General features: G+C 45.4%; 1 protein-coding gene across 2 annotated transcripts; it reads right to left on the reverse strand.

Moving 5' to 3' along the window:
* Positions 1-543: 543 nt before the first annotated feature.
* On the reverse strand, positions 544-27095 carry ELMOD3 (ELMO domain containing 3). Of its 2 annotated transcripts, none has more exons than XM_072637003.1 (12): positions 26994-27095; positions 20639-21198; positions 15705-15782; positions 14665-14734; positions 10754-10822; positions 9739-9830; positions 8480-8600; positions 7985-8107; positions 7242-7372; positions 3627-3703; positions 3103-3230; positions 544-2586 (listed from the first exon to the last, which is right to left on the reverse strand). In XM_072637003.1, the coding sequence occupies exons 2-12, from the start codon at positions 20690-20692 to the stop codon at positions 2378-2380; spliced, it is 1152 nt and encodes a 383-aa protein (XP_072493104.1). In that variant the 5' UTR covers positions 20693-21198; positions 26994-27095; the 3' UTR covers positions 544-2377. The 2 variants fall into 2 exon arrangements, with proteins under 2 accessions (XP_072493104.1, XP_072493102.1); XM_072637001.1 differs by having other exon boundaries at positions 8480-8603.
* Between the last annotated feature and the right edge of the window lie 66 nt (positions 27096-27161).

The following is a 27161-nucleotide window of genomic DNA, read 5'->3' on the forward strand; positions in this document are numbered from 1 at the left end:
CTCTAAGTATTCTGGGAAGAGAAAGCTGGATGAAGGAGTCATCACAAAGACACAGGTTCCAGTTTTGGCCTAGCCTCTAACTAGCTGAGAAATTGTGAGAAGCTTCAACTTCTCTCCATTTCCTTCATCTCTAAAATGAAAGGGATGGACGAGGTGGTCTCCAAGATTGCCCTTAGCTTTAGGATTCCGCATCTCAAATATGTTAATAGAATGTCTGCTGTATACAGCATGACAGAGAGAAGTGGGGGTGAGGATGGCACCCCTGGAATAGGCAGCAATAGAGCCCAAGGGTCACATGAAACAGAAAAATGCTACATTCAGTAGGGCCACCTTTTCACTTGAATTACGCCAGGCCACACTGCCTTCTCTGGGCTGATGTATTTAGCTGGAGGCTTAGCCACAGAGCTCGAGTCCAGCATCTGGAAGATTCATATCAAGTAGGTGGATCTTTCTGTAACCTGAGAACTGTTACTGTTTGACCTGCATGTAAATATGAGGTGACCTCAGGCACCACTCACTGTTACTCCAGACTCATCACCAATGTGAATAAATGAACAAGCATTTATTAAGTGCTCTCAATATGCCAAGCACTAAGGAGACAGATACAAAAGAGCCCTGCCTGCCATCCAGGGTCTTCCTCTCTGACCTCTCTGTGGGAAGGGTGGAAGGGTGGATGGATGGGAGGGGGCCATGATGATCCAGAACATTTCAGGAAGTGAGTGGGGCCCCATGGAAACAGATCACAGTCTCTATACACAGCACATGGCTTTTTAGAGGCAAAGCAAAAACCGCATACATACAGCCCTTAAAATTAAGTATCAAATATCATTTTTCCCCAAGTTCTCCAATCCCTGTACTTCTGAGTAAACCTTCTGTTGTTCTAGCTGGTCTGGTAAGGGTCCAGCCATTGGGAATTAGAGGAGACAAACAAGAAACTAGTTCTCAAAACTGGCTCACATCACTCTGAAGCAAATTCAACGGTGGACTAAAGTTCCTGTTTGAAAGGCAAAGAGGGTATCATGACAGTTTTTAAGTGCCAGAGTTTGGTAACATGGGAATTGAGGGGGAGGCTTATGGTCTGAAGGAGTAGAGGCCCCAGGGACTCAAGGAGATGGCAAGGACAAGGGGAAACCTAAGGCCAAGCTAGGGTGAGGCTGACCCAGCCAATCCTCTCCTGGTTGTGAACCCACAGCTCTGCATGCCCAAGCACAAGTTGTCAGGAAGGAGCCAAGTAGGCTCAGTGGTAACTGGAGGAAAAGTCAGGCAGAAGACAACATGAAAGAGTCATTCTTAACCCTTTCTGCAGGAGAGCCAAGGTTTCCATTTTCTCCTGCACAGATCCTGGCTCCCCTGCTTTAAGTGAGGGTGTTTCTGGGGCCTTCCAATTTGTGGACAGCTAACTGGGTTCCATACGATTGAATAATTCATGTTTGACCAGGGCAAAAGGCAAACTCTTCTTTCACCCAAGACCCCTACAGACCACAGCTACAAAGAGCAATGTACCCTGTAACCTACTGGCAATGTACACAACAGCTCCCTCAGTACTGAGCACCCCCCTTCTGTGCTGCTACTGCCTCTCACTATACTTAGAAAATTAACGGAGATCCTAAAACTTTGACAATATTTTTTTTATTTGAAAACTGCTCGTGTGAATGCTGGTCCTTCCCCTGCCAGGCTGTCTTTAGCCCTGTCTCTGAACACGACCGAACCTCAAAGGGTAGTGCACAGGGTCACAGGGCGTCCAGTCTGGAGGAGCCACTTGGTCCACACAGAGGGGCAGAAGGTGACCCAAGGCAAGCCTCCCCCAGATCTGATCCTGGGGTTGCTGCTAGCACTCCCTTTTCTTCTCCTAGCCTACTTCTCTTCAGATTCAAACTATTTTTGTTCCTAGTCAACAAGACACGTTGAGCCTGGAAAGTGCTTATGTGTAGGAATGAGTCTTCTATAGGTTTGTTCTTTATCATGTGTTCGTGTCTCTTACCTCAATTCTACCCATCCCTCAACAAATGTTCTGCAAAGCAAAAGCTTACAAAAGCTCACTGATCTTGGCTGAATTTCGAAGCAGGAGCCCTGTGGTTCTAAGCAAGGACTTTGCTACTCAGAATGGGTATGTAAACCTTGGAAAATGGTCTGCACAAAGTGGGGTCGTTTCTAAGTTTGGATGCCTGTGCATCCCATGGATCTGACCCAAGGACACTTACCCACAGCCTGGGAGTTATTGGGCAGGCCTGTCTCCAGGCCAGGATTCTCTAAAAGCTACACCTCTCTAATAAACAAAAGGGCTGACCAGGCCTAACCAAGCTATTCCCAGTGATGGCCCACATGGCCTTCTCCAGGATCTTCAAGCTCTGGCATCGAAATCTTGGGGCTTCTGGAGTCAAACAGCCAGCACGCCCTCCGTTGTGTCTAGCTGTAGGTCGCATACTCCTGTGAAGTTGAGGTTTTTGGGGTGGGTGCCGTGTGATCCAGAAACATTATGTGCTCCTGACAAGCCCATTGGAAACAGCCCTTTGGTCCCTTTGGTCAAGTAGGTGTCCAGGCTTCTGAGCAGTTGCTTCGGATTCTTTTTGGCCAGTACTTCTAGCTCTGGAATGGATAAGGGTAGATTGATTCTTTTATCCAATCCAGACAAAGGGATCAATCTGACAGTTCTGTGAACTAAGATAAATCTTTCAGCTGGTCCATATAGCTAGAAAGCCCAGGACCCTGAAGGTAATAGCTCTGGGAAATATTCGTGGCCTCCAGAAGCTCTGGGTGCTCCAAATAAGGGAACTTTAAGAGAAGGCAGCAGAAAGGGCCTTTCAAAGGTACCAAATCTAGAACTAGGCATGAAAGCAGTACTGGGGCATGTTTGGGTCTAAGAGAAGCTAGAAAGGTGGAGTATAGACAGTGAAGAAGAGTGAAAAACAGTGGGAAAAGAAAGCAGGTCTAAGACACACATCAGTCATACAGGAAGTCTGATACAGAACTGGGGAGTCAGTGTAAGAAAACGGCAAGGCGGAGAAGAACCAGACATCTTACAGATCCTAGAGCTGTAGGAATTGGTCTTGAGGAATCTAAGGTTCTCTTGGAGAAAGAGGCTCCACCTGGTCTGGAACATACCTTTAAGAACAAAGCTGGAGTCTAAAATGGTTTTCTGTTGCGTCCTCCAGATGTAAGCAAGGTGGAGGAAGGCAGCTGCATACAGGTTGTTCACTACAGGGATCACAGTGTGCTGGCGATTACATTCTCTACAAGGTAGTGAAGGAAAACAGAAGTAACTGACTTTTAAAAGCTCAGCAAGCCATTCTCATCTTACCTACTGACACGAGGGAAAAGCTCCAGAACCGCTGTTGTTCCTTCCATGTCTACGTCTCACCTACTGTTCATTGATCAAAATAGCCACAAACACAGGCCATTTTCTGATGTTTCCCAGATTATGCCTGGCATGGGCTAATGCCACTTACTTTCTGCAGCAAAGCCCAGAGTGCCTAAAGTGGACTTACTCATGTAGAGTGGCAAGCATGGATTTTACCACAGACTATATGCCTGTGACTAGTTAAGGACCAGCACTGGAGGGGGATAAGGGGTGCTCTTGCCAAGCCTCAAGTCAGCTAATTTTCCATGAGAGCAGCCTGGGGACTCACTTGGAGAGACACTCTTCCCGAAGGGCCTGGATCACTATTCGAGTAATGTTTATCGACATCAGACAGAAGGGAAAGTGCTGGAACAGAAACGACACCAAGTCAGGGGCTGAGCTAGCTCTGTGCTGCCTTTTCCCCAACTTCCACCTTCTAAAATCCCTCTGAGGCCATCATCCCACCACCACCTCCATGAGCTCCACCTTGTTGGGGTGGAATCTGAACCCAATATCCAGCCTCTCCCTGCATATCACACCATGCCCCTAAAGGTGAGGGGGCACTGGAAGAGTCGATCCCCAAATACTCAGCCACAGACTCTGAAGACGTGGCTCACGGCTTTAGATTATCTCTTTTCCACACTTGGTCTCTGGCTATTTCACTGTGAAGTAGTCCCTCCACCCAAGGGTTGGCAGAGAAGATAGAAAGGTGACAAGGCAGCACTTTTCCTTATGGTTAGCACTATCTGTTACCACTAACCCTTAAGAACAGATTAAATTCCTTTTCATATGTCACAAGCATATGGTTCAGCAAAATACCAAGGCGGCCAAATGGATACCATGGCATATTGGGCCAGGTGTCAGGAGGTCTAGCTTCTAACCTAACATTGTTTATTGACTATGATCTCGGGCAATTCATGTCAAGTTTCTAAGCCTGTTTCCTCACCTGTGAAATGGGATATTTACCTTACCTATCTCATTCACAGGGTTGTTGTAAGGATCTAATGAGACAGTATGTGACGACACATCTAAGGTTGTATGGTCCCATTCAAATTTAAGGTATTTATCATAAGATACATTTTAAAGAACAAAAATTAATTTGGAGCAAGTTTTTAAAATTTAAGAGCAAAACCAATTTAAAGGCAAAATTATTCTGCCCTGAAGAACTTTATTATGTGATAGTGGCAGCCTACTTTTCAAGACCAACTGAACCAGACACTCTGCTCCAAAGAGTGGGCCTAAAGGAGCTGGAGGTGAAGCTCTCAGGGCCAGGGCCTTTGAGGACAAAGTGATCTTTCAAGCTCCTTTAGTCAAGTCCAGAGGAGATCCTGGGGTCATCCCTTAGGCTGGGTGCCCCAAACCTATGTCTGATCCCTTAGGCAGCACTTTGGAAGAAGTGAGAGACTGAATCCATCCTTCCAAAACACTCAACGGTTGATCATGCAGAAAAATTTCATTTGTCTAAGGAATCATAGAAGAGACTTTTTAGGGTGTAAAATGATTTTAAAAAATCACCTCATCCACCTCTTTCATTTTGCAAATGAAGAAATAAAAGCCCACAGGGTTGAAGTGACTGGGTAATGGTCACACAGCTAATTAATAGTAGAACTGGGTTTAAAAACCAGGCATGTGGACCATCAGATCAGTGTCCTTTCTACCACAACAGGCTGCTTCTCCATCTTCCTGCCTCATACAGAATGTTAGTAAATATTAGAGAAAGAACACAGCCCCCCTGAATCCTGTAGAAACAAGCTAAAATTAAATCATATGGTAGTAGGCAGATAAAAAAAAATGCTACCTAGTTTTTGTTTTTTTAGAAACAGAACTGGATTGATGAAGGTCTGGCTGGGCTGGTTCTAGGGAAATGTAGTGAAACCCTTCTCTGAAATAGTCCCTAATCCTGGATATAGAAAATTAAGTGGTCCTCCTTCCCCAGACCCCTTTGGTGAAGACAGAAGTACCATCTCGTCTGTGTGCAGCAGTATCAGTGAGCTCCTGTCTCTGTCTCAAGGCCTATGAGGCAGCCTCACTGAACACAGACTATCTAGATACCATGGAATCATTCTGTTCACACCCAGTTGACACTGAGGACAAAGCAGGCTGGATTTGACATACAAGGAGTAAGAGTTTTTTTCTTAGGAGACCAAGCTTTTTCAGAAACCAGCCCAGAGTTTTCTTCCAGGGCGACACAGGCATGAAGACAAGTCATTCTGGTCTTGTCCTTTTCTGAACTGGGGATTGCAATATGAAGCAGTGCTAATAAGGTCAATGTGGGGGAGCAAACAGTTGTGTAAGGACCAGCAGGGCATTTTCACTTCTGCCCTGGATGCTGGAACTAACAATGCACACAGCAGGAAACAGGGTCATAGGCTGACAGAGAATTTAATCCAACCTCTTCATTTTATAGATGTAGACGTGTAGACACCGAGGCCCAGAGAAGAAAAATGATGCCCAAGATGACATAAAGAAGGGAAAAAATAAAAGCAGCATTTGAACTCCAGGCCTCTACCTTTAGACTCAGTGTCATGGTGAAAACACCAGCAGCAGGTGAATTAGATGTGGTTTCCCTTGAAGCCTCAGATAGAAACAGTAAGAGAAAAAAGTACTAAAGCTGAGACAGCCGGAAATGTGCTTTCAAAATGGTTTCCCATTCAATTTGCAGGTGAAGTAAACTAACTTACCAATGATTATCTTTATTTAGAATACATAAATGGGAATGCAGGAAGAATTATTCATGGAAATAAAAACATACTTTGCTTTTTACAGTAGAGAATGTCTTTGGAATCAAATGAGCTAAATCCCTGGGTTTCTGACAAAATGAAATCCTTCTTTTTCTGTCCTTCCCTTCTAGAGGGTTCTAAATGCTCCTTCAAATCACATAAACATTCACGTTGTCTCTGAACCGATCAATCGAGCACTAAAGCATTGTGCCCCATGTGCTAGGCACTGGGGATCCAAAGATAAGGACAGAGCATTCCCTCACCTCAAGGATTTCTAGTCTATTGGGGAGAAAACATGCCCCACAAGGATGGAAACACAAAAAATATAAGAGTGAATATAAAGGAATTGGAGGGTGGGTTTGTTGTTTGACCTTTGTTCTTGAAGAGGACCGTGACCTCAGGAAGCTGATGCCATCACTTGCAAGTGAATTGATTTAAGTGAGGAAGGGCAGTGCAAAGTCACCAGCCTCACTCCTCTGGAGCCATGTGGAACCTGTGGTCAGACATAGATTAGCAGAACTGGAGATGGGCTGGGGGGCAGGTGGAGGAAGAAGACCATCGCTGGGGGAAATCAGGAAGGCTTCATGCACTTTAACTGACCTCTGAAGTCAACCAGGGATTCTAAGAGGTAGAGAGAGTGAAGGAGGACAGCTGGAGTCAGAGAAGAGGGATTTTAATGCCTCCAAGGGGCTCTATTTTATCTCAGAGGCAAAAGGAGCTAGACTCTTAACAAAGATGCCTAGCACTATGCCTTATGAACTGAAGACATTTGGGTCCCTGAGTGGGGCAGTGACTCACCTGGGCTCACCAAGTCTGAGGCTGGACTATGATAGCATAAGAAGTCCCTGATTACCCCACTGAATAATGGGGGCTTGCAGGCTCTCAGACACTGCTCCTGGATATATTGTGCGTGATTTCGGATAATGCTTTTACTTTACATAAAATTCTTACTTCCCCCCGATTCAAGTCAGAGAATAAAGATTCATACAAAGGACTGAGAAGAAGAAAGGACAGGAATTCTACTACAGAACATTAATTCAGGCCCATGGGATGCCCCTGTCTGGGGTTACAGTGAAGGCCTGTGGCCTGCTGTGAACCTCCCTCAACCCTCACTTGGCCCAGAACTAGTCGCAGTGCCAGTTAGGGTATGGGAGGAAATCCACAGATACCCAGGTCAGCCATACCTGAATGTGGTGCTGGGAAAGTCGGAAAATTTCATGGGCTAGCAGAAGGGTCTTTGAGTCCATCACAAGGTAGAGCAGATGCATGAGGGCCAGGAAGCCTGCCCCTCGAAGGTCTGTGGCTGGGTTTGAACCTGTAACATAAAAGTACTGGAGAAGTGGAGAGTGACCAGTGCAGTAGGAAGCTGGAAGATGGGTCTTACCTGGGGGTAGCAAGACTCAGGAACCCAATGATCCCCCTATACCTCCCCTAGCAGGTTGCCTGAGGACTCCTGGGATGGAGAACCCTGTTCCTGAGTGTCATTCCTTGACAAATTATCTTGCATGGTTCTAACAAGGTAACTGGCACGGTGCAGCAAATACTGGGTCAAATCTGGTTACCCCAACTTTCTGGGAGCAGCTCCCCTACTTTTACAGACCAAGACAAAATGGGCAGATGGTTTTTGTGTGTTCCTACTTGGAATCAAAAGAAAGGTCCAAAGTCTAGTACAAGTTCTTTCAATTTACCAGTTAAAAGAAACAAAACAGTCTCATTAGCCTCCACCCATACCTTGACTCAGAGGGTCACATGATGGCTGCCCTCCAGGCCCCACAGTCACTACTGCATTCCCAGAGATCAATCCCACCCCCTCACCTCACCAAGCCCCATTCAATCCTCTCTGGCTGTGCCTCTGCGTGGGCTTGGCCACTTCATGCCCACAGCTGGGTGTGGAGTAGGAAACAAGCACCCTTTCAGCTCCTCTCACCTTGAAAGCCCAGTTCCTCCCAGTGGGTTCCATAGAGGGCACAGTCAAATCTGGAACCCGTGAGCTTCTTATAGATGGTCTGAAGGACACGGCCATGCACAGGATCTTCATTATCTAGGCCACCTAGGTCATGAAACACGGAAGTCCTCTTTCCATCCTGCACACTTCCCCCATGACAGCTCCCCAAGGAGGAGAAAAGCTCTAAGGCTGTAAGCTGAGACATCCCCAATCTGAAGCCAGGCCAGAGTCAGCTCAAAGCCCATTTTCCTCCCAAACCTCCAGCAGCGGCCCACCTTCCTAACTACCTGAAAAGGCTTCCAATGCTTACACCTAACAGGAGACAAGGTGGAGATCAGGAACCCTCTCCCACTCCCACCCCCATTTTCACAGGAATATAAGGGAGGCAATGTGGAGCAGAGAACAGATCCCTTTCTACCACACTGGAGATGACAGTTAAGCCATACTTGGGCCTGGCTCTACAGAGTAGTCACTTACACTGGGCGATGGCCAGGATTAAGTCCCGTTCCTCCTGAAGGCCATCGCACAGCTGGGGAAGCCCAAAAATGCAGCGAAAGAAAACAGAGAGCCGTCTTCGGGGAACTGCTGACTGGACTTTCTTCTGAGGAAATGAAAGAAGGAATGGGCTGGAAGACACTCCAGATGCAATCAAGTCCATTTACCAGCAAGCAGGGGCTCAGTGGGGTCCCCAGACCCCCCCCCCCACAAGACTGGATCCTGGGCCAGAGAACTGGAAAGGACCTCGAAGGTCCTTGCTGTACCTTGGGGTGTGAACCCAACTAATCCCTAAGCACTTTGCAGCCAAAACCTGCTGCCTCCAGCTTGGACTGCCATGCACCACTGTGCATTTGGTACTCTCTCTGGACTTTCCTGGAAATGGGAATAACTACCTTGACTCTTGATACTGTACTACGGCTGCTAATAAGTATCTGTAGAAAATAGCCCACATGGCCAGATGTGTGTTAAGATATGCTTTCCTGCTAGTTTGCTCCATGGGTTTCTCTCCTTTCTAGGTAGACAAGAATGACCAGGTTTTGTAGCATGAACTTTTTTGCCATGGACCTTTATGGCAATCTGGTGAAACCTATGGACCCTATCTCACAATCATGTTTTCAAATGCATGAAATACATAACAATTACAAATGAAACCAGTTTTACTAAAATATAATTACATTTATTAAACAAACAAAAAAACTACTGGACCCCAAGTTAAGAACCAGTCCTGGGGGTGTAAGTAAGGAATCAGGAATCTGGCCCAATGCTGCTGCAGTTAGAGCCTTGCTGGGAGAACTAACCACAGGAACCACATCACAAGGACGTACTTTCTAAGCTAAGAAATGCCAGGGTCAAATGTATCCAGGGAACAGCCTTCCTTGGCCTGAGAATGCCACCCTTTCACAACTGCTACCACTGGCCCTCCTCCTGTTCTCAAAGACTCCCTTCATGACGAGACAAGGATTTCTGAAATCCTCGTCACTCTGAAGGCGGTCCCTGGTCAGTCAGGAGACTCCTGGGAGCCTCAGCTGATGCTTCTTGATTTTTCCCCATCCCCACAGATTATATAATAATGACTTGGTTGAGTTCTTCTTCATCCTGGGTCCACAGGCCAATTCTGTGGCAGCTATACACAGGATGCCCTTCATCCTGTTTGGCTGCCTTCTCCTGGTCCTGTGATGTAAGCATGGAGCCTGAAGGGAAGCTGGTTTGCTTCAGTCTTAAACCCATTATGGTCATACCCTGAAAATGGAGAGGTCAGCTGTCTGGAAGTGTTGGAGGGCCTCATTGAAGGAAATCAGCTGCCTGGGCCTGTCTGGGCTCTCCCAGCCACCTGCATACAAAGAAGATCTGACTTTGAAGTGCACATCCTGTCTCAAAGCACATTTGTACAGCTACATGTGGTCCTGACTCACAACCCAGTCTTATCCACTCGACCTCTAATCAATGACCCATGTGGAAAAACCCCAGAGGACTGAAAACATGCAGGTGCCCTCAGCCTAGTTACCAGACGTAGGGACCCCAATGTCTTCATCTGACTTACTGTGCAGCTCAGACCTTAGGCCAGGGAAGAGGGACCCAAAGAAGGGAGAAATTTGTCTCGGGTGTCCCCCCTCCCCCCCCACCTCCATCCTATTAATTTCAGCTAAGCAAGCTGTTAGCTGACAAGTAAGTCTTAGCTGATAAGGACTTACTTATGTTATTATCCCTTTCAAGGTGGATTCTAGCACCTACAGGGCAGGTCTGGGGCTGCTCTCTCCCCTGGAAAGCCCTTGGTCCCTGGCTTCCCCTCCCACATCCCAGACCTTCAAAGGGTTGCCTACGGTACTTCCTAGAGGCACACCAGGAGAAGGCCAAAGTTGCTCATTCACTAACTCATCCTCACAACCCTGAGGCAGGAATCCAAGATTATTTATTCTCCCCTTTGGACAGGTGTGGAGATTGAGACTCAGGAAGAGGGTTTGTTTGAAGTTGGTGACTTCCAACCTTTCTGAATCTGAGGAACAATTTTGTGCAGCATCTTTACTGACACAGAATAAATCAGAACCACCAGTGCCTCGTTGGCATATGGATACACAGATCCCTCGAAGTCCAAATCTTGGGAACCTCTGTTCTGAGTCACCAAGTTGTCGAGGAAAGATGAAAAGATGGAAGTAGTCTTGGCTCCCCATCCCAGTGCCTCCTGTAACAGCTAGCTTCTGCAGAGGCTGGCTACCCAGAAGTTAAAGCACACAGGGACGCAGTCCCTTCACTTACCTGCCCCTGGCTGAATATTTTCCACTGCCTCCCATTCCTCCTGGGCTCTGAGCACCTCCATACTATCACCTGCAACCATGAGAAAAGGAGACCTATCGATGATTAGGACAAACCTGTAGATCTAAACTGGTGAGTTACGTCATTGCTATCGCTGTATTTTAAAAAGAGGAAGGACTCTAGGGGACTCCAAGGACTTCTTTAATTCGCACCTTCCCACTGCATCCGGGACCATCTCAGGTAATCCTGATCTATACCTGGCCAGTGGACCTGGATGGTTGCAGAGGAACAAGAGAGGCTGGTGACTTCGTATAGCCCACCTGCACTGTAGTCCAATCCACTTGCAAGGCATGGCATTGCATTGCCAACGTCATTGTCCTCAATGAGAATGAAGGACAAGTAACGATAACAACGATACTTTATACCACTAGCTTGGGGTCCGAATGTTGAGCTGACTTTCCCTATCACTGAATTAGACAAGAATTTGTGTAGGCAGGAATTCTGCTTCTTCCTCAGCCATGTCTGTGGAAGAAAGTCACGATCTAGCTCAAGGCTAGATCTAGATCAAGATCTAGCTCAAGAATCCCTCCCCACAACGATGGTCTGATGCAGGCTAAAACAACTATTTCCCTCATGTGTCCAGAGGAGAGGACTGAACCACAACTGACTTTTTTTTCCTGGTAATGAGTGAATGACAGGAACCTTTGGACCCCTGCTCTTCAAAGTCTGGAGATACACTCACACATTCCTGCCTACAGTGACTGGAGAACTCAGCATTCTTTCTCCACTGTTGTCAGAGACACCGGGGGGTAGGACTAGCCTCCATCCTGACCCACCAAGAAAAGCAAAGAGAAATGTTGGAAGTCACAGCGTGTTAGCCCTGACACAGTAGAGAGCAGCAGTGAATACGGTGGGAAATGCCTAAACATTCAATCCCTAGGAAGTACAGTTGCCAGTTTTTGTGTAGATGAGATGGAATGAAAATCTTGCTTCCAGATGACTGATGATGAGGCACACTTACAAAGACACTGAACAAGAGACCCGGTGGGCTGCAAATGCTGTCTCGTGAGGGCTTCTCTTTGCCACAAAGGAGGGTTCTAGGGTGGAAATGGGGTTACTAGAAAATGATAACGATGTTGGGGAAAAAGAAGCAAAAGCTACCAAAAATATTTTTAAAAAGAAAGATTGTGGAGGAAAGAAAATAGCAATACAGAAGGTAAACATCCCAAATTTTTAAAAAGAGAATGGAGTCTGCCAACTCTAGGCCAATGAACTTTATCTTTAATTTTCTGGGAAAATGCCAGCATATGTAACAAAAGGGATAGTTAGTGAACATCTTGAAGAGGAAGCAGTAATGACAAAGAGCTAACATGGCTGCATCAAAAACATGTCATGTCAGACTAACCTCATTTTCTCTTGGAAAGCGTTACTAAGAGAGGGTGTAGGAGTATGCTATACATAATTTACCTAGATCTTAACAAAGTAGCACTTGATAAATTCTTTCATGCCAACAAGATAGAGATGTCACCTACACAACAGTAAAGCAGATTCAGAACTAGTGATGGCTGACTCAGGCATTAATGGTTTAATGTATTAATGTAATCCAGATCTTTAGTGAACTGTCCCAGGGATCTGTAACTGCCTCTGCACTGGAATGATTTCATCAGTCTCCTCAATAAATAAATAAGCTGCAGGTGACAAAATTGGGAGGGAGAGCTAACATATTTGATGGTGTCAGGATTTGAAAAGAACTTGACAAGTCAAAATATTGGGTTGATGAAAGGAGCAGAACCAGGAGAACTTTGTGCACAGCAACGACCACAGTGTGCGAGAGTTTTTTCTGGTAGACTTGGAATTTTGTAATAATGCAAGAACTTCTTATAAAAAAAAAAAAATCCCAATGGTGGTTCTCAAGGCAAAATGCCTTCCACACTCAGAGAAAGAAATATGGAAGTCATTCGCAAAATGTAGCAGATCATGTTTGTGTATGTGTATGTTTTTGTGTGTCATGTTTTGATTTGTTATATGATTTCTTCCATTTATTTTAGTCTGACTACATAGCATGACTATAGTGAAAATATACTCAATAGGAAAGTATATGTAGAACCTATACAGAATTGTATGCAGTCGTGGGGAGGGAGGGGGGTAGTGGGGGTAGGTGTGGGGGGAATAAAATCTCAATTGTATGGCAGTGATTGTTAAACATTAAAAAATAATAAAAAAAAAGTAAATTTCTCTGAAGCTTCAAAAAAAAAATATTGGGTTGAACCAAAAAAGATATAAGGATAAAGAGATTTGAAAACTCAACTTTACAAATAAAAGATGGGAATTGATGACTAGATAGCAGTCTGTCTGCAAAACATCTGAGAGTTTAGGGGACTACAAGATCCCTGAGAGTCAACAGAGTGACAGAGCAGTCAAGAAAGCGAATGCCACCTTGGGCTGTATCTTAGTCTGCCTCCAAAGTGGTGTGATCTGTTCTGGACATGATTTAAGGACAGAGAGAGGGGAAGCTAGATGGCTGACTGGATGGAGCACAGGCCCTGGAGTCAGGAGGAGCTGAATTCAAACCCAGCTTTAGACACTTACTAGATGTGTGACCCAGGACAAGTCACATAACCCCAATTCCCTCTTTCCCAATCCCATCCCCTAAGAAGCACAGAGATAAGGTGAAGCATGTCTAAGGGATGATAATGAGAAAGACTGTAAATTTATACCAGATAAAGAAATTGAGGATGTTTAGCCTACAGAAAAAGACCTGCTAAGGGAAAGGAAGATGTGATAACTATCTTCTAGTACTTTGAGAGCTGTCTCATGAGAGGGATTCAACTTGTTTTCCAGATCGCAGAAGTGAGGAGCAACGTGTGAAAGTTGCAAAGAAGCCAATGTAGGCTTAATGTCCAGAAAATCTCCTAACAACTGGAGCTCTAGAAGATGGAATGGGCAGCCATGGAAAGCTATGGATACTCTTTGATGGGAGGCTGTCAAGAAAAGCTGAATGTGTCGTAGAGATGCTTCACTTTCAGATATGGCTTAGACTAGATGGCCATTGAGAAGCTCTCCACCTTTGAAATTCTGTGATTCCACAAATTCCATCACATTTTGTTTTTATAGGCTTCTCAAAATTCCTTTGCACTGGTCTCTGGGGCAGGAACGAGCACCAGTTAGAAAGTGTGGAGAGATGTTAGGATTCAGACTCCTCTGGGGCCGTGGCTGATCCTGGAGACTTGGAAGAGAAAGGGTCCTCATTCTAAGCTCTCAGGACAAGGGAGAGGGGCTGCTCTTGAATAGTTTGACTTGGTGTCATGGTAGACTGGCCAGAATAAAGAAGATCCCAACCTGAAATGTCAGTCTGGCATTTTAAGTCCAACCCTGGGGTCGGTCTTTTTCTCTCAGCACTCTGTAATCTGCTCTCTCCGATCCTCCTCTCTCTCTCCAGAAGATAAAAAGGTAAATATTCTTCCTCTTTTACAGCAAAGGAAATTGAGGTCCAGGGAAGATGACTGAGAAAACAACCCGGTAAAGTAGGAAAAGAACTGAGAATAACAATTGACGCTTGCTTTTTTTCAAAATGCTTTCAGGGATATTCTAACTGCTCCACACAACAATCTTCAAGCTAGGTAAGGCAGATATTATTTTTATGACTTCAGAGACCAAGAAACAGAAACAAAGATTAAATAACTTGCTCAATATAACCTAAGAAATCAGCAGCAGCGCTGGAAGCAGAGTCTGGGTCTTCTGATGTGTGAGCCCAGTGCTCATAATCACAAAGTCAAGCAGGAATTCTCTGAAAGGGAGCACAAAAGAAGCAAAAAGAACCAAGAACAGATCTTTGGAGGCCCGAGTCAGGCTATCCTTACACTGACAGAGACTCAAAGTTCAAAGTTTGTCTGGGGGTTACCAAGAAGGCTCACCGGCTGGCTCCAATCCACCATCTTCCTTGGTCAGAGCCTGGAGGACTGGCTGGTACTTCAGGGCAGAGATCTGCAGGAGCCAGAGACGTTAGTATCAGGAGAGCTCAAACATAACTTTCCCCAATGATACCTCTAGGAAGCTCTGCTCATTAAAATGCTCTGTTGCCATCAGGTTTTCAAGTCCTGTAACTGATTAAATCCTGGGGCCTCAGGAGGAAAGGTAAGAAAATATGAAATTACCAGAAAACTGCGAGCTCGGAGGAGCCCTGGTGTTTTTTCTTTTCCTGTACTGAGCTTAAACTACAATGATGACCACCCTAATCCCAGGCTTTACAGCCAGACTGAGAAACATCAATCTCACATCATTCCAGATGAAGCCTTATTTAAATGAACTGGCCCTTCCTCCTTTTGTGGTCTCTGCTTCTTGAGAAAACATGCCAAGACAAGCATCTTAACTAGTGTTCTAATACTTCACATTTATGGAACACTTGGAGGCTGACAGGGTGCCTTCCTCACAAGAACCTTATGGGAGGCGGGGGAAGGGCAAGCCTTATTCTCATTTGCCAGACACACAAACTGAAGTTTAGAAAGACTATGTAACTTCCTCCTAATCACACAGTCAGCATAAGATTCAGGATCTGAACACAGGCCAACTCACTTTAGGGTCAAGGTTCTTTCCCTTAACCCATAGTTACCCCAGGGTTGCAAACTGGGGGTGTGGCCATACCTTAATGAAAATATCTGCAAGTTGTTATCTATAAGGTGGGGACTTTGCTTCCCTATCTAAAGCAGAGACGGTAAATGTTAAAAATGAAAGGAAATTAATAAATTTTTTCCAAAGTGCCCCTTGATTTTTGGGACAGAAGTCCAAATCCTGAAATAAGGCTAACTGGAACTTCAAAGCCTATATAATAATCACAAGTGATGATGTAGCAGTACGGAGAGCTAGAGAACATATATGTATATAAAAATACTTGCTGAATGACTGATCTATGGGCATTTCAAAAGGTCAGAACGGGCACACACTGAGAGATACATACAGGTACACATCTGATGGCTGGAAGGAAGCTGCCTTGTTCATCAATTTGTAGAAAGGACTCAAGAGAAGTCTTCATAACCTAAAGGAAATAAGGAGAGGAATCAATTTACTAGGCACATATCCACCTCCCAGATATGATCCCTAATTTAAATGATTTAAAAGTTTAATTCCTATAAGTGTCTCAATGCATCTTGATTCCAATGGTTCTTAAAATGGATTAACTTCTGAGAAGGTAATTTAAAAAAAAAAAGAAAAAAAAGGGAAGAGAAAACTACTGACTGGCCTCACATCCTACTCCTTCACTTTACAAATAAGCCAGGGGTCCACAAAGAGCTGAGCCTTGAGCAGGGGCCCCCAACTACAGGGATGTCTTCCATATCCCAAACACTTCCCTCCAAACAAGCCTCCTTCAAGGTCTGATGCTACTAGGAACCCTCACTACCAAGAACCCTCCCCATACTACCCCTCTACACACTTTGAACTCTTGAAAGTCTGCACTACACAACTGGCAACTGGTTACACGTTATCTTGCTTGCCCAATTGGACTGTTTGAAGAATCCCAGGCTCTCAATTTGGAAAATATATAGGAGATCAGCTAATCCAAACCATCCTTGAGTAGTAATTCCCTGTATAACATACCTAACAGGCAGTGGCCTCCATTCAATGATGAACACTCTCTCACCCAGCATACCCTACACTGAATGTCCCAATCATTCTGAATGTCCTGAGGGTCATCATCCAAACCCCACTGCCCATCCCCCATCACTTGATTCCTCATTCCCATCCCCTTCAATCCTCCCTGAAAAATTCCAATCAAAACCACCCACCTATCACAGTGCCCTCTGGAATGCCTGTTCTATAGGCAATAAACTTCCTTTCATCCTCAATCTGTTCCTCTTCCACTCCTTCTAGCTGTCACTGAAATCTGGCTTTCCCCAAAGATACAGTCTGTCTGGCCACTCTCCAGCACCGGCCATCCCTTCACTCATTCCCCTCAGCTTGCTGGTCAAGGCTCGTTGCTCACCACTGCCACTTCCAGGTTCTCCCCTCACCCTCCCCTTCCTTCCCTGCCTCTCCACCCCATGCTGCTCATCTCTATAATCAAAATCCCAGTATAGATGATTCTTGTCATTCATGGCGGCTATGTTCAAGAAAGTCATGGTGAACAATGAATAGGCAAATACAAAACCATTGCTCCTGGAGGAAATACAGGGTTAGGTTCCTGTGAGCCTACTTACTGAAGCACTTTCCAGTGCAACTGCATGGACAGATTGGTAGATTTCCTTTTCCTTTTTCTGGTTGTACCATACTGTTAACATTGAACTCAGGTCCAACAGCACTATAATTCATGTCTAACACACGTACTTTCTTCATAAGGTACTTCCCAGCCTTCTTCACTTTGAAACACTAGGCAGCACTAAAGCACTATGTTTGGGGGTCATTTTAAATGACAAAATCACTAGCAAAAAAAAATGTGGAACAACATAACACTAAACAAACCACAAAAAGGACACTTATTTATAGAGCTGCAACAAGATGGCAGAGCATCACTTCATTCGACCTCAACCAGACACAGGCTAAACAACTCAAGTGTTTCATCACTCTGCACGTGTCCATAAATGATGGTGAAAATACTGTAAGTTACAAATAAAGTTTAGTAAGTAGGCAAATACCCAAATACAGAATGTGAACAAGAACTGATGTAACTGCTATCTATAAGCCTCCTCAATAGGCTGGGTACATGGTTCACAATTGTTCTCCTTCGCTCACACTAGGGGACTTTGGCATCCATGCAGACTCTTCCTCAAACACCCTGGCTGCCCACTCAGATCCCCAGCTCACTTACTTTCTCTTCAGGTCACTGCACTCTCTTGGTTCTCCTCCTACCTCTCTGACTGCTCTTTCTCTATCTCCTTCTGATCTTCCTACAGCTCATTCCCTCTAAGCACAGGTGTCCCTCAGGGTTCTGTCCTGGGCCCTCTTCTCTTCTCTCTCTATACTACTTCCCTTGGGACTCTCCTCAGTTCCCATGGATTTAATTACCAGCTCTATACTGATGATTCTCAAATCTACCGATCCTGCCTGAAACTCTCTGCTAATTTCCAATCTAGCCTCATCTCTAATTGCCTTTCATACATCTCAAACTGGATGTCCAAAACACAACTCATTATCTTTCCTCCTAAACCTATTCCCCTATCACCCCCACCCCCCACCTTCCCTATTTCTTTTGAAGGTAACACCATTGTCCCAGTTTCTCAGGCTTCCAACCTAGGCATTATCCTTGACTCCTCACTATCTCTCACCCCCCATATCTAATCTGCCAACTTCACCTTCGCACCATCTCTCTTGAATATGCCCCCTTCCCTCCTTTGACGTTGCCACTTCTCTCATATAGGCCCTTATTCCCCCATGCCTGGACCACTGTAATAGCTTGCTGGTCAGTCTGCCAGCCTCAAGTGTCTCCCTATTCCTGCCCATGCTCCAAAAAGGCACCAAAGTTAATTTCTAAAGTGCAAATCTGATCATATCACCCTCACCCCCACTCAATAAACTGCAATGGCTTCCTATTGCCTCTAGGATCAAATACAAAAACTCTGGCATTTGAAGTCACTTATAACCTCTCCTCAGCCCTACCCCATTGTCCAGTCTTTCTTACACCTCACTCCCCAACACATACACTTGGCCACCATGATGCTTGGATCCCTTGCTTTTCCACAAACAAGACTCTCCATCTCCTGACTGCAGGCATTTTATCTGGCTGGAATGCTCTCCCTCCTTATCTCTGCCTACTAGCTTCCCTGATGTCCCAAGTAAAATCTCCCCTTCTACACAAAGTCCTTCCTAGCCCCCTTAGTTTTTTTGCCTTCTCTCTGTTATTTCCTATTTATTCATTACTTGGCTTGTTTGTGTGTTCTCTGCCTGTGAGCTCCCGGAGGGCAGGGGCTATCTTTTACCTCTTTTTGTATTCCTAGAGCTTAGCACAGTGCTTGCGCATTAACTAATCCTGACTCACTGTCCAGTCTAAAGATCTGTGGGGACAAGAAGCTCACTCTCTTTGAAGCAGCCCATTCTCTTTAGAGAATTCTGGTAGGAAGGTTTTCCTTCTATTCAGCTGAAATCTGCCTGGGTAACTTTCCCCTCCTGTCCCTAGTGCTATCCTCCAGGACCAAGAAAAATTAGGTTACTTCCTCTTCCCCTTTATGGCCTTTTAAATGTTTGAAAACAGCAATGATGTCTGGCCTCACCTCTGTGCCCTGCTCCCCCGCTCCCAAGTCTTCTCTTTTTTAGATCAAACATCCCTAGTTCCTTCAACAAGTGTCCACACGCATAGTCACATGTTCTCTCACTATCTGGACATGCTCCAGCCTGTCCATGTCCTTCCTAAAGCAAGGCATCTGGGACTGAACATGACACTCCCTCACAGCCTGAGCAGCTCACAGCACATGACAACTATTCCTTCCCTCATCCTGGTCACTGTAAAATTACACAAGCATTTAAGGCCACATTAGCTTTCTCTAAGTCCTTGTAAGCAGGGGCATCTTTTGCTCTCCTTGTCTCTTGGTTTCTGGACACAATGTGCTCTCAACACATGTTCAATAATAATTTCATAGATGTGGAGCTAGAAGGAACTTCAAAGGTTATCTGGTTCAACTCCCTCATTTTATAGATGAGGAAACTCATTACGAATAATTCTCTGTAGGTTCTATATTTTTCGAGGCCTCATTTTATAAATCCTTTTTCTCTTCTATATAGTTTAAAGACATCAAGACTAGGAAGACCTACCCAGGATTCCTCAGAGTAACTCACCTATCTTGCTACAGAGAAGTTGAACGAATAAAAATACTAAAGCAACACAGAAACAGCTTTATCCAAGGACTGGCTACTGTAACCACTGGCAACAGACAATCAGGACTTTGTGGAACTTACATGAAAACTAGGTTTATTTCAAGAGAAATGAACTGGTGTGTGGGTCCCAAAGAGTTCACAATCCATACAGAAGTCTGCACATTTACATCAGCAGGACAAAGGAAGGAGGAGATATCAGAATCTCTACTTGAAGGGGTGTGGCATGGGAGGGAAAAGGAGAGAAAAAGACAAAACCCTTCTTGAAGGCGAAGAGCCAGGTGAAGGCAAAAGATACATCCTTTTCCCTGGGGAACTGCTAGACCATGAAAATAGGAGGGTCTCCTTATCTGCAAAGCTAGCGCAGACAGACTGGAGCCTGCCTTCACTCCCAAGTACAGACAGGGAGTCCAGTTTGGGATGCAAACAACAAATTATGGCAGCTGGGGGGGCCTTCGTCCTTGACACGTTCAAGGCCTCCTGAACTCCCTGGGTCCAATTTTTCTGGAAATTATGACAACTCAAAAAAACAACTTCAGGGGGCCTCAACATTTCTTATCATCAGTAACAGAATATTTTAAAGTAGGGCTAAATAAGATACTTGGTCTCACTCAAAGAGATACCAGAGAATCTAAGAGTCATCAAGACAGACTAAGCAAGGTGTTTAATAGAGACGCAACAGCAGAAACAACAGAGGATACCCAAAATGGCTTAAAAAAAAGGTTATTTCCCAAGTTTCAGGTTTCTCACCCAAACAGGAGGGCTGTAGGAATAGAAAACTAGACTTTAAACTCCAGAAGGGCAAGGATTATGTCTTACTTAAATATTATTTCTCCCCCAATGCTTAGCAAGCAATCTACACAAATTAGATCCCCACCACATCTGACAAGTTGCACTTGGATGTAAACAGTTCCTCAAATAGAATAGTGTCCTGGATGGAAGGAGGGTTTAAATGTGATGAATTAGAGTCAGCAGACTATAAATCTTTCACCATATATTCTGAAATTCCCCTTTGGGCAATGGATGTTTTATCTTCCATTTACATCAAAAACAATATTCTCTAATACTCTGGGCCCAGGTAAGAGCACTTACCTGTCCATCTTTTCTCTCTTCCCCATTAGGGGGACAGCAAGCTCCTTCATTCATGTCTCAATAGTATTCCTTTAGGAAAGCCTTGAGAACTCAGTACAACTTGGCTCAGTACAAAATTTCTGGCAAGGCCAGAAATCAAGAAGCCACAGGTAACAGTTGAAAAATCAAGACCTCCATCTTTTCATTGGTCACGCAGGAAGAGGCTAAAGAAACAGGACTCAAAAGAAATCAAAAGGCAGCTGGTAACTTCAAGATTCCCATCCAGCCATCTTTGGGGGCCTCAACTCGCCTTTAGAATCTTTGAAAGATGCAATGGTGTTGGTGACTCAGATTTGCTAACTCTTCTGGGCTGCAAGGAAGCTTGCTGCTCCTGAAGATCAAGCTTCTGGGTCCTCAGATCCAAGCGAATTGTCGATTCTCCTTCAGTTCTGCTAGGATGAACATCAGGCTATGCTTCCGTGTACCAGAAAGTACTCACAAAATCCAGGCCCAGTGAAGAATTGGTCTTCTTCTGTAGGGAACAAAGCCCTAGGCAGCAGCTGGGGCTACTGTGTTTAACCCTGCGATAAAAAGCAAACCCACTTTATCATCTACAAGGGTGGTCTCCAATAGAGAGGGCTGGTACCCCCAGGAGGCAATGGCGTCACTCCACAGGGTAACCAGGCAGAGGATGACAAGTCTCCCATCACCTTCTAGCACTAACCAATCTACTATCTTTAATACAATTCCATCTTGCCCTTCCCTACTGTCCCCCTATTCCACTCCTTCCCAGTGGCTGTCTCCTCCCAACTTTTCCCCTCCTGAGCCTGGCACAGGCTCCTCAGGTCAGGTATAATCTGCAGCAGCAGCTGAGCCAACCATGTTCCTCCTCCTGCCCAGTCCTACCCCCAACAACATGCTCACACTGTCCCCCAAGATTATCCTATGGCTGAGGCAGATGCCCACATGGGGGCGAGCTGGACCATCCCTTCCTTTTTGTTTTTGCTGGATCAGAGTGAGCTACGTAGATAAGCAAGGATGTAAGCATTCTGCACCAACAGTCTCAGTATATTATCTTTCCTTCAGAAACCACCCTCTTCCCAACTCCTACCTCTGATCAGGAGGCCACCATCCTTCCAGTCAGCTCCTTTGTCCTCCCCTCACAGATCCAATCAGGTGCCACGTCCTATTCATTCTACCTCCCACACCTTGCATCTACCCTCTTCTCTCCACTGACATAGCCCCTCACCCTAGGCTACTGCAATAGCTTCTTCTCCTGACCCTTGAACTTGGTTCTCCTTAACGGACCTCCCAAATTGACAATACTAGTGTGTGAGTCACTCCTTTATCCAATCAAACGACAGTTCACTACTGACTCTTGGATCAAACGGTATGTCATCTTTACTTCATCCTTTTTAAATGTCTATTGTTTGTGCAAGTTTAATAATGTAAATAATTATTAGTATCATAGTAGTAGTGAATGTAAATACTTGCAAACATACATGTATTTGGGGGGTGTGCTCAAATTTGTTTTATTTTCACAGGAATGTGGCCAAGAATGTCTGGGGACCATTCATCTAAAATGTCTTTGGGGGGTCTGAACCATGCCTCAATCAGTGTCGGGAGCTCTGTAACTTGTGGGGAATGAATAATCTTAATGAGTTGCTGGGGGCCTGCAAGATCAAGTGAGCTGCCCAAAGCCACAAAAGCTTATGTGTACATGTGTGTGTCAGAGGAAAGATCAGAATCCCAGGCTTCCTGATCCAAAGGCCAGCCTTGACTCTATTATATCTTGCTGTCTCCCTTCAATTATCTTACTATATCCTATCTCACACATTATCAGCTCATCTGGAAAGCAAGAGATAGATCAGGATGACCAAAGATGGCCCTGGATGCAGTGGGGGACCTTGCTTTTTTAAGCCAAAATGTTTCCCAGGTCTCTGACTGGGGCAACTTAAGGCTAGGTAAGAAATTTGGCAGAGAATAGCCTCTTTACCTAGTCCAAAAAAGAAAAAAATTAATCTGGGAGGGGAAGATCCTCAAAGTTTCCTGCCAAAACAGAAACAGTTACTATTTACATTCATTGTGAGCCAATCAGAGCCAAACAATGACCAAGTGGTGCTTGGCCTCAGATCTATTGTGGGCCAATCAAGGAGAGCCAGAGTGATTCGCGTTTAAGGCATGGTTCTTAAGAAAAATAATCTAGCCTGTAAATCCCAAAATGTCTCCAGAGGTTTCAAGGATCAAAATTTACATTCCTTTGGGCAGAGTGCCTGCAGGTAAGGGTATCATACCCTATGTGGACAGACAAGGAAAGGGAAGGGAAGGCAAAGAAAGAGTAAGCTGTGTTGCCCAGATGGCTCCAGAAGAGAAAGTTGGTGACTTTGCACAGCCCTCCCTCACTGAAATCCAATCCACTTGCACGACATGGCATCACCTCCCTGATGTCATGGCCCTCTTTGAGAACGAAGGACAAATAACAACAGCAGGAAGCCAGGGACGTCCAGCAATCCTAAGCAGGCTAAGCTACAATGTGGAAAGCAGAGGTAAGAAGATCAATTTAATAAAGCATGTTCTCTTCAGTGTAGGTTGCAGTCCTGCAGGCAACCTTCATTAACACCTCCTGTTTTCAAACATTAGCATGTGGAAAATAGGGAAAACTGTTTTTTGTGGCAAATAGAACTAGGGTTGGAAGACAGGTCACAGTGTCAGGGTAAAGTAGATAGGCACCCCCATTCTTGGAAGAATTATTTTTTAATAAATGTAAATCCTTTTCAAATAAACAAATATTTATTATTAAGTACCATTTCCAAGGCAGCTAGGTGGTGCAATGGACAGAATGCTGGGCCTGGAGTCAGGAAGACCTGAGTTCAAATCTGGCCTCCTACACTTATTAACTCTGGGACCCTGGACAAGTCACTTCATCCTGTTTGCCTCAGTCTCCTCATCTGTAAAATGAGGTAGAGATGAAAATGGCAAACTACTCCAATATTTCCCCAAATGGGGTCACAGAGAGTAGGACATAACTAAAAAAATGATCGATGCAAGGCATTGTACAAGGTGCTGTCATTTTCCCATGTTCACTTTGTGCATGAGAACAAAGCCAAAATGGGAAGAGAGGCAGCTGGACAGAACAGAAAGTACCACACACCCTAACCTGTTATCAGACACTAAGACACATCTTTGTGATGTCAAAGTTCTCCTGGTGATGCTATGAAGCTGGAAATCATGGGACATCCCAGTCTCAAATTGGAGATCCCTAAAAACACCATGGAAAGGGAAAAATTGGGAAGGAGGGAGTGGTGAAAGGAAGACAAGACCACACCCATATCCACCCCACAGTAAAAGACCCTCTAAGGGAGGGTCTGAGCTTACAGAGCTAGAGCTGGAAGTGACCTCAGAGGAAAGAAGCCTGGGGTAGGGGGTGGGGGGGGCCATGTGGCTTTCTCCAAGTCTCCCAGGCAGTAACTGCTGAAAGTGAGATTTGAACCCAGGTTCTCAGACTTCGGGCCATACTGCACTGCCAATTCCCCAGGCTGGAAAAGCATGGGTGGGCTGCCATCTACACTAGGGGAAGAAGTGACCTCCTTGATTAGGTCATTCATATATGCATGGAAGAGGAAAACTCTCTGAATAGGTATTTTATATAAATAACTGACTTCATCTGTGTATACACACGTATATACAACATATATGAAGCATGTAGCCACAGCATGATAGCATCTACTCTAAAGGGCAGCCAAAAAGCAAGTGTGGTTTTGGGCCTCATTCAGAGGCCAAGTTTCTAGGAATAAAGAAGCGATGGGTCTGCTCTATTTCTGCCCTGGTCGGACCCTATCTGAAGTCATATCATCAGGTGACGGAAACTGGGATTTGGGGCCCAAAGAAGAGAAGACTCAGGGGGCACGTGCTTGTCTTTCCAAGCATCTGAAGCCTTGGGGAGGGGGCATCATACTTGCTTTGTCAGCCTCCAGGGGCAACATGGAAAAGGGGCAAATGAGACCCCATGTCGGGGAAAGCTTTCACACCGTGAGAACTGCCTTGATAACAGGTGGGGCTCCTTTTTGGAGGTCTTCAGGCACAGGCTGGATGGCCACTTGTCAGATATAGTATAGTTAGGATGCTTGTGGTGTGGGGGAGCTTGTGGCTTCCAGGCTGATTCAGTCAAAAGGCCACACCTGAGGACCTAGAAGGCCACAGGAGGTCTTAAGGCTGAAGATCACCTATCGGTTCTTTAAGGAATGCACTGAACTAGATGCCTGTGAAGTCTCTTCCAAAGATCAAAATATATGTTCTGCAATTCACTAAAACAAAGGACAACTGTAAGAATTACAAGAGAATTATAAGCATCTCAAGCTGCCAATAGGAGTTTATACCTTATTTCACTCACAGGAGAAACATTTCCAAGGCAGATCATGCCCAGGAGGGTCTATGTTGAAGACACCTGCTGTACCTTCACTATGGTAAAGGCTGATTACAGTTTCACTGGTTGTCTCTAAGGCTGTTTTGCATCCCCAGTGAAGTATGAAATCCCCTACAGGGCACCTGTTTCCATGAAAACCAAACAAAGGAACAGATAGGGCTAGAATCATAAATTCCCAACAGTCACTTGAGGTCAAATCTGTGGAAGTTTACACATTCTCCTGCATGGGGCAACAGCTGGGGAGGATGAGTGCTCCAGAGATCTGCATTACACAGAAAATTCAAACCTCTGAGCCTGAAGACAACCCCCACCTGGGAAAACGAAGACCACAAGAGGTCTGGTGACCTCTTAGAAAATACACAAGTATTAAGCAGCAGAGCCAGAGTATAAACCCATAGTAAGTGACTCCAGATGCAGGAGTGTCAGCAAGGGAGGGAAGGACAACACAAGGAGCTCTGGATCTGGAGCTGAATTCTGTTCTAGTTTACCTGTGACCCTTTGGCCAACTCTTATCATCTCTCTGTGCCTCACTTTGCTATTCCTAACAAAGGACATTTTCAAATAAATAAGTACCATCCATTCCTATTTGCAAGGCACTGTTTTAGGTAGTGTGATCTTTCAAATGGTCACTCTGGGAATGAAAAAACAAACTGAATTAGAGGCTGTCTCCAAAAAAAAAAAAAATGGGGATGAGGAAAGGCACGATGGATAGTGCTGAAGCTGGGAGTCAAGAAGACCCAAGTTCAAATCTAGCCTCTGACACTTACAAGCTGTGTGACTATGGGCAAGTCATTTCAGCTCTAAGCCTCAGTTTACCCATCTGCAAAATGGGGATGTTGTAAGAGTCAAATGAGATAATTCAGGTAAAATGCTTGGCCAATCTCATTAAAAATGCACTATTTTCTGTCTCTATAGCATCTGTAACATTTCCTTTTTTCCACTCACTCAAACTTGGATTACTACCTTCTAATTGGTTTCTTTGCCTCTAGTCTTTCCCTATTCCAATCCATTCTCCAAATGTTGAAATTGAAGTCTAATCATGTCATTTCCCATCCAGTATAACTCACTGGCTTCCTATTACTTCTAGAACCAAATAGAAACTCTTCTGTGTGACATAGAAGCTCTTCACAAACTGATACTCCCCTCCCTCCCCACCCCTTCCCAATCATCTTTCCACTCTATTTACACATTTCTCCCCTCCTCACTCTCTTTGGTCCTCTACTAGCATTCTATCCCCCGCCTCCAGGCCTTTGCCCTAGTTTTGCCCTCCTCACCTCGGCCTTCCCCTCCAAGGCAGTTTTCCCTCTATTAGAATGGAAGTGCCCTGGAGGCAGAGGGTGATTTTCTTTTTCTTTTGCAATCTCTGAGTTTAGCATAGTGCAAGGTAGGCAGGAGGTGCTTAACAGATGGTGACTGGATTGGACTGGATTGCCAGGCCCCGGGCTCAGGGCTGAGGAAAGGGAAAAAAGCGAAAACATTCCCTGCTCTCAAACAGCTCAGTCTAATGGGGAGACAACACTGGAGCGACTCTGTACAAACTTGCCGGGTTTTTGTAAAAAGTAGTTTTATAGACGTTTCCATATAATTGGCTTCCTTCGCAGCCCTCCATATTGTATTTGATGCACATAACAAGGGCCACAGGCTTCACCAGACTGTCGGGGGTCTGTGACCCCAAAAGGGGACGACCCTGAGCTGCAGAAACGGTGCCAAGCTGCCCTGGTGCGGGGGTGTTGGGGGGGGATGGGAGGTCTCTACGCATTAAGGGCCCATCCCCAATTCCCTTCCAGAGGTTAAAGCCCAGGATGCACCGGGGGAGCCCCCGGCGGCTGGAGAGGTTACTTTGTGTTAAGCCGTCGGGTCACGCCCTCCTCCCTCCTCTAACGGAAGCTGGGGGTGGGGGGGCCGCCGGGGCATTGGGCCTTCGGCGCGTGGTCGCGTCCCGCCGAGACCTACCTGCCTCAGCCTCCGACACCGCCCTTCTTCTTTCCGCCGAGCCCCTTTCCCCTTGAGACGCCTGGGTCCAGCAACCACCGCCTCAAAGCAACTTCCCCAACGTCTGCACTTGCGCCTGCGCAGAGCTCCGCCCTCGCGGGCCAGCCGGAACTACACTTCCCAGCAGGC

The sequence above is a fragment of the Notamacropus eugenii genome, chromosome 1, assembly GCF_028372415.1.
Source record: "Notamacropus eugenii isolate mMacEug1 chromosome 1, mMacEug1.pri_v2, whole genome shotgun sequence".
Classification (NCBI taxonomy): domain Eukaryota; kingdom Metazoa; phylum Chordata; class Mammalia; order Diprotodontia; family Macropodidae; genus Notamacropus; species Notamacropus eugenii.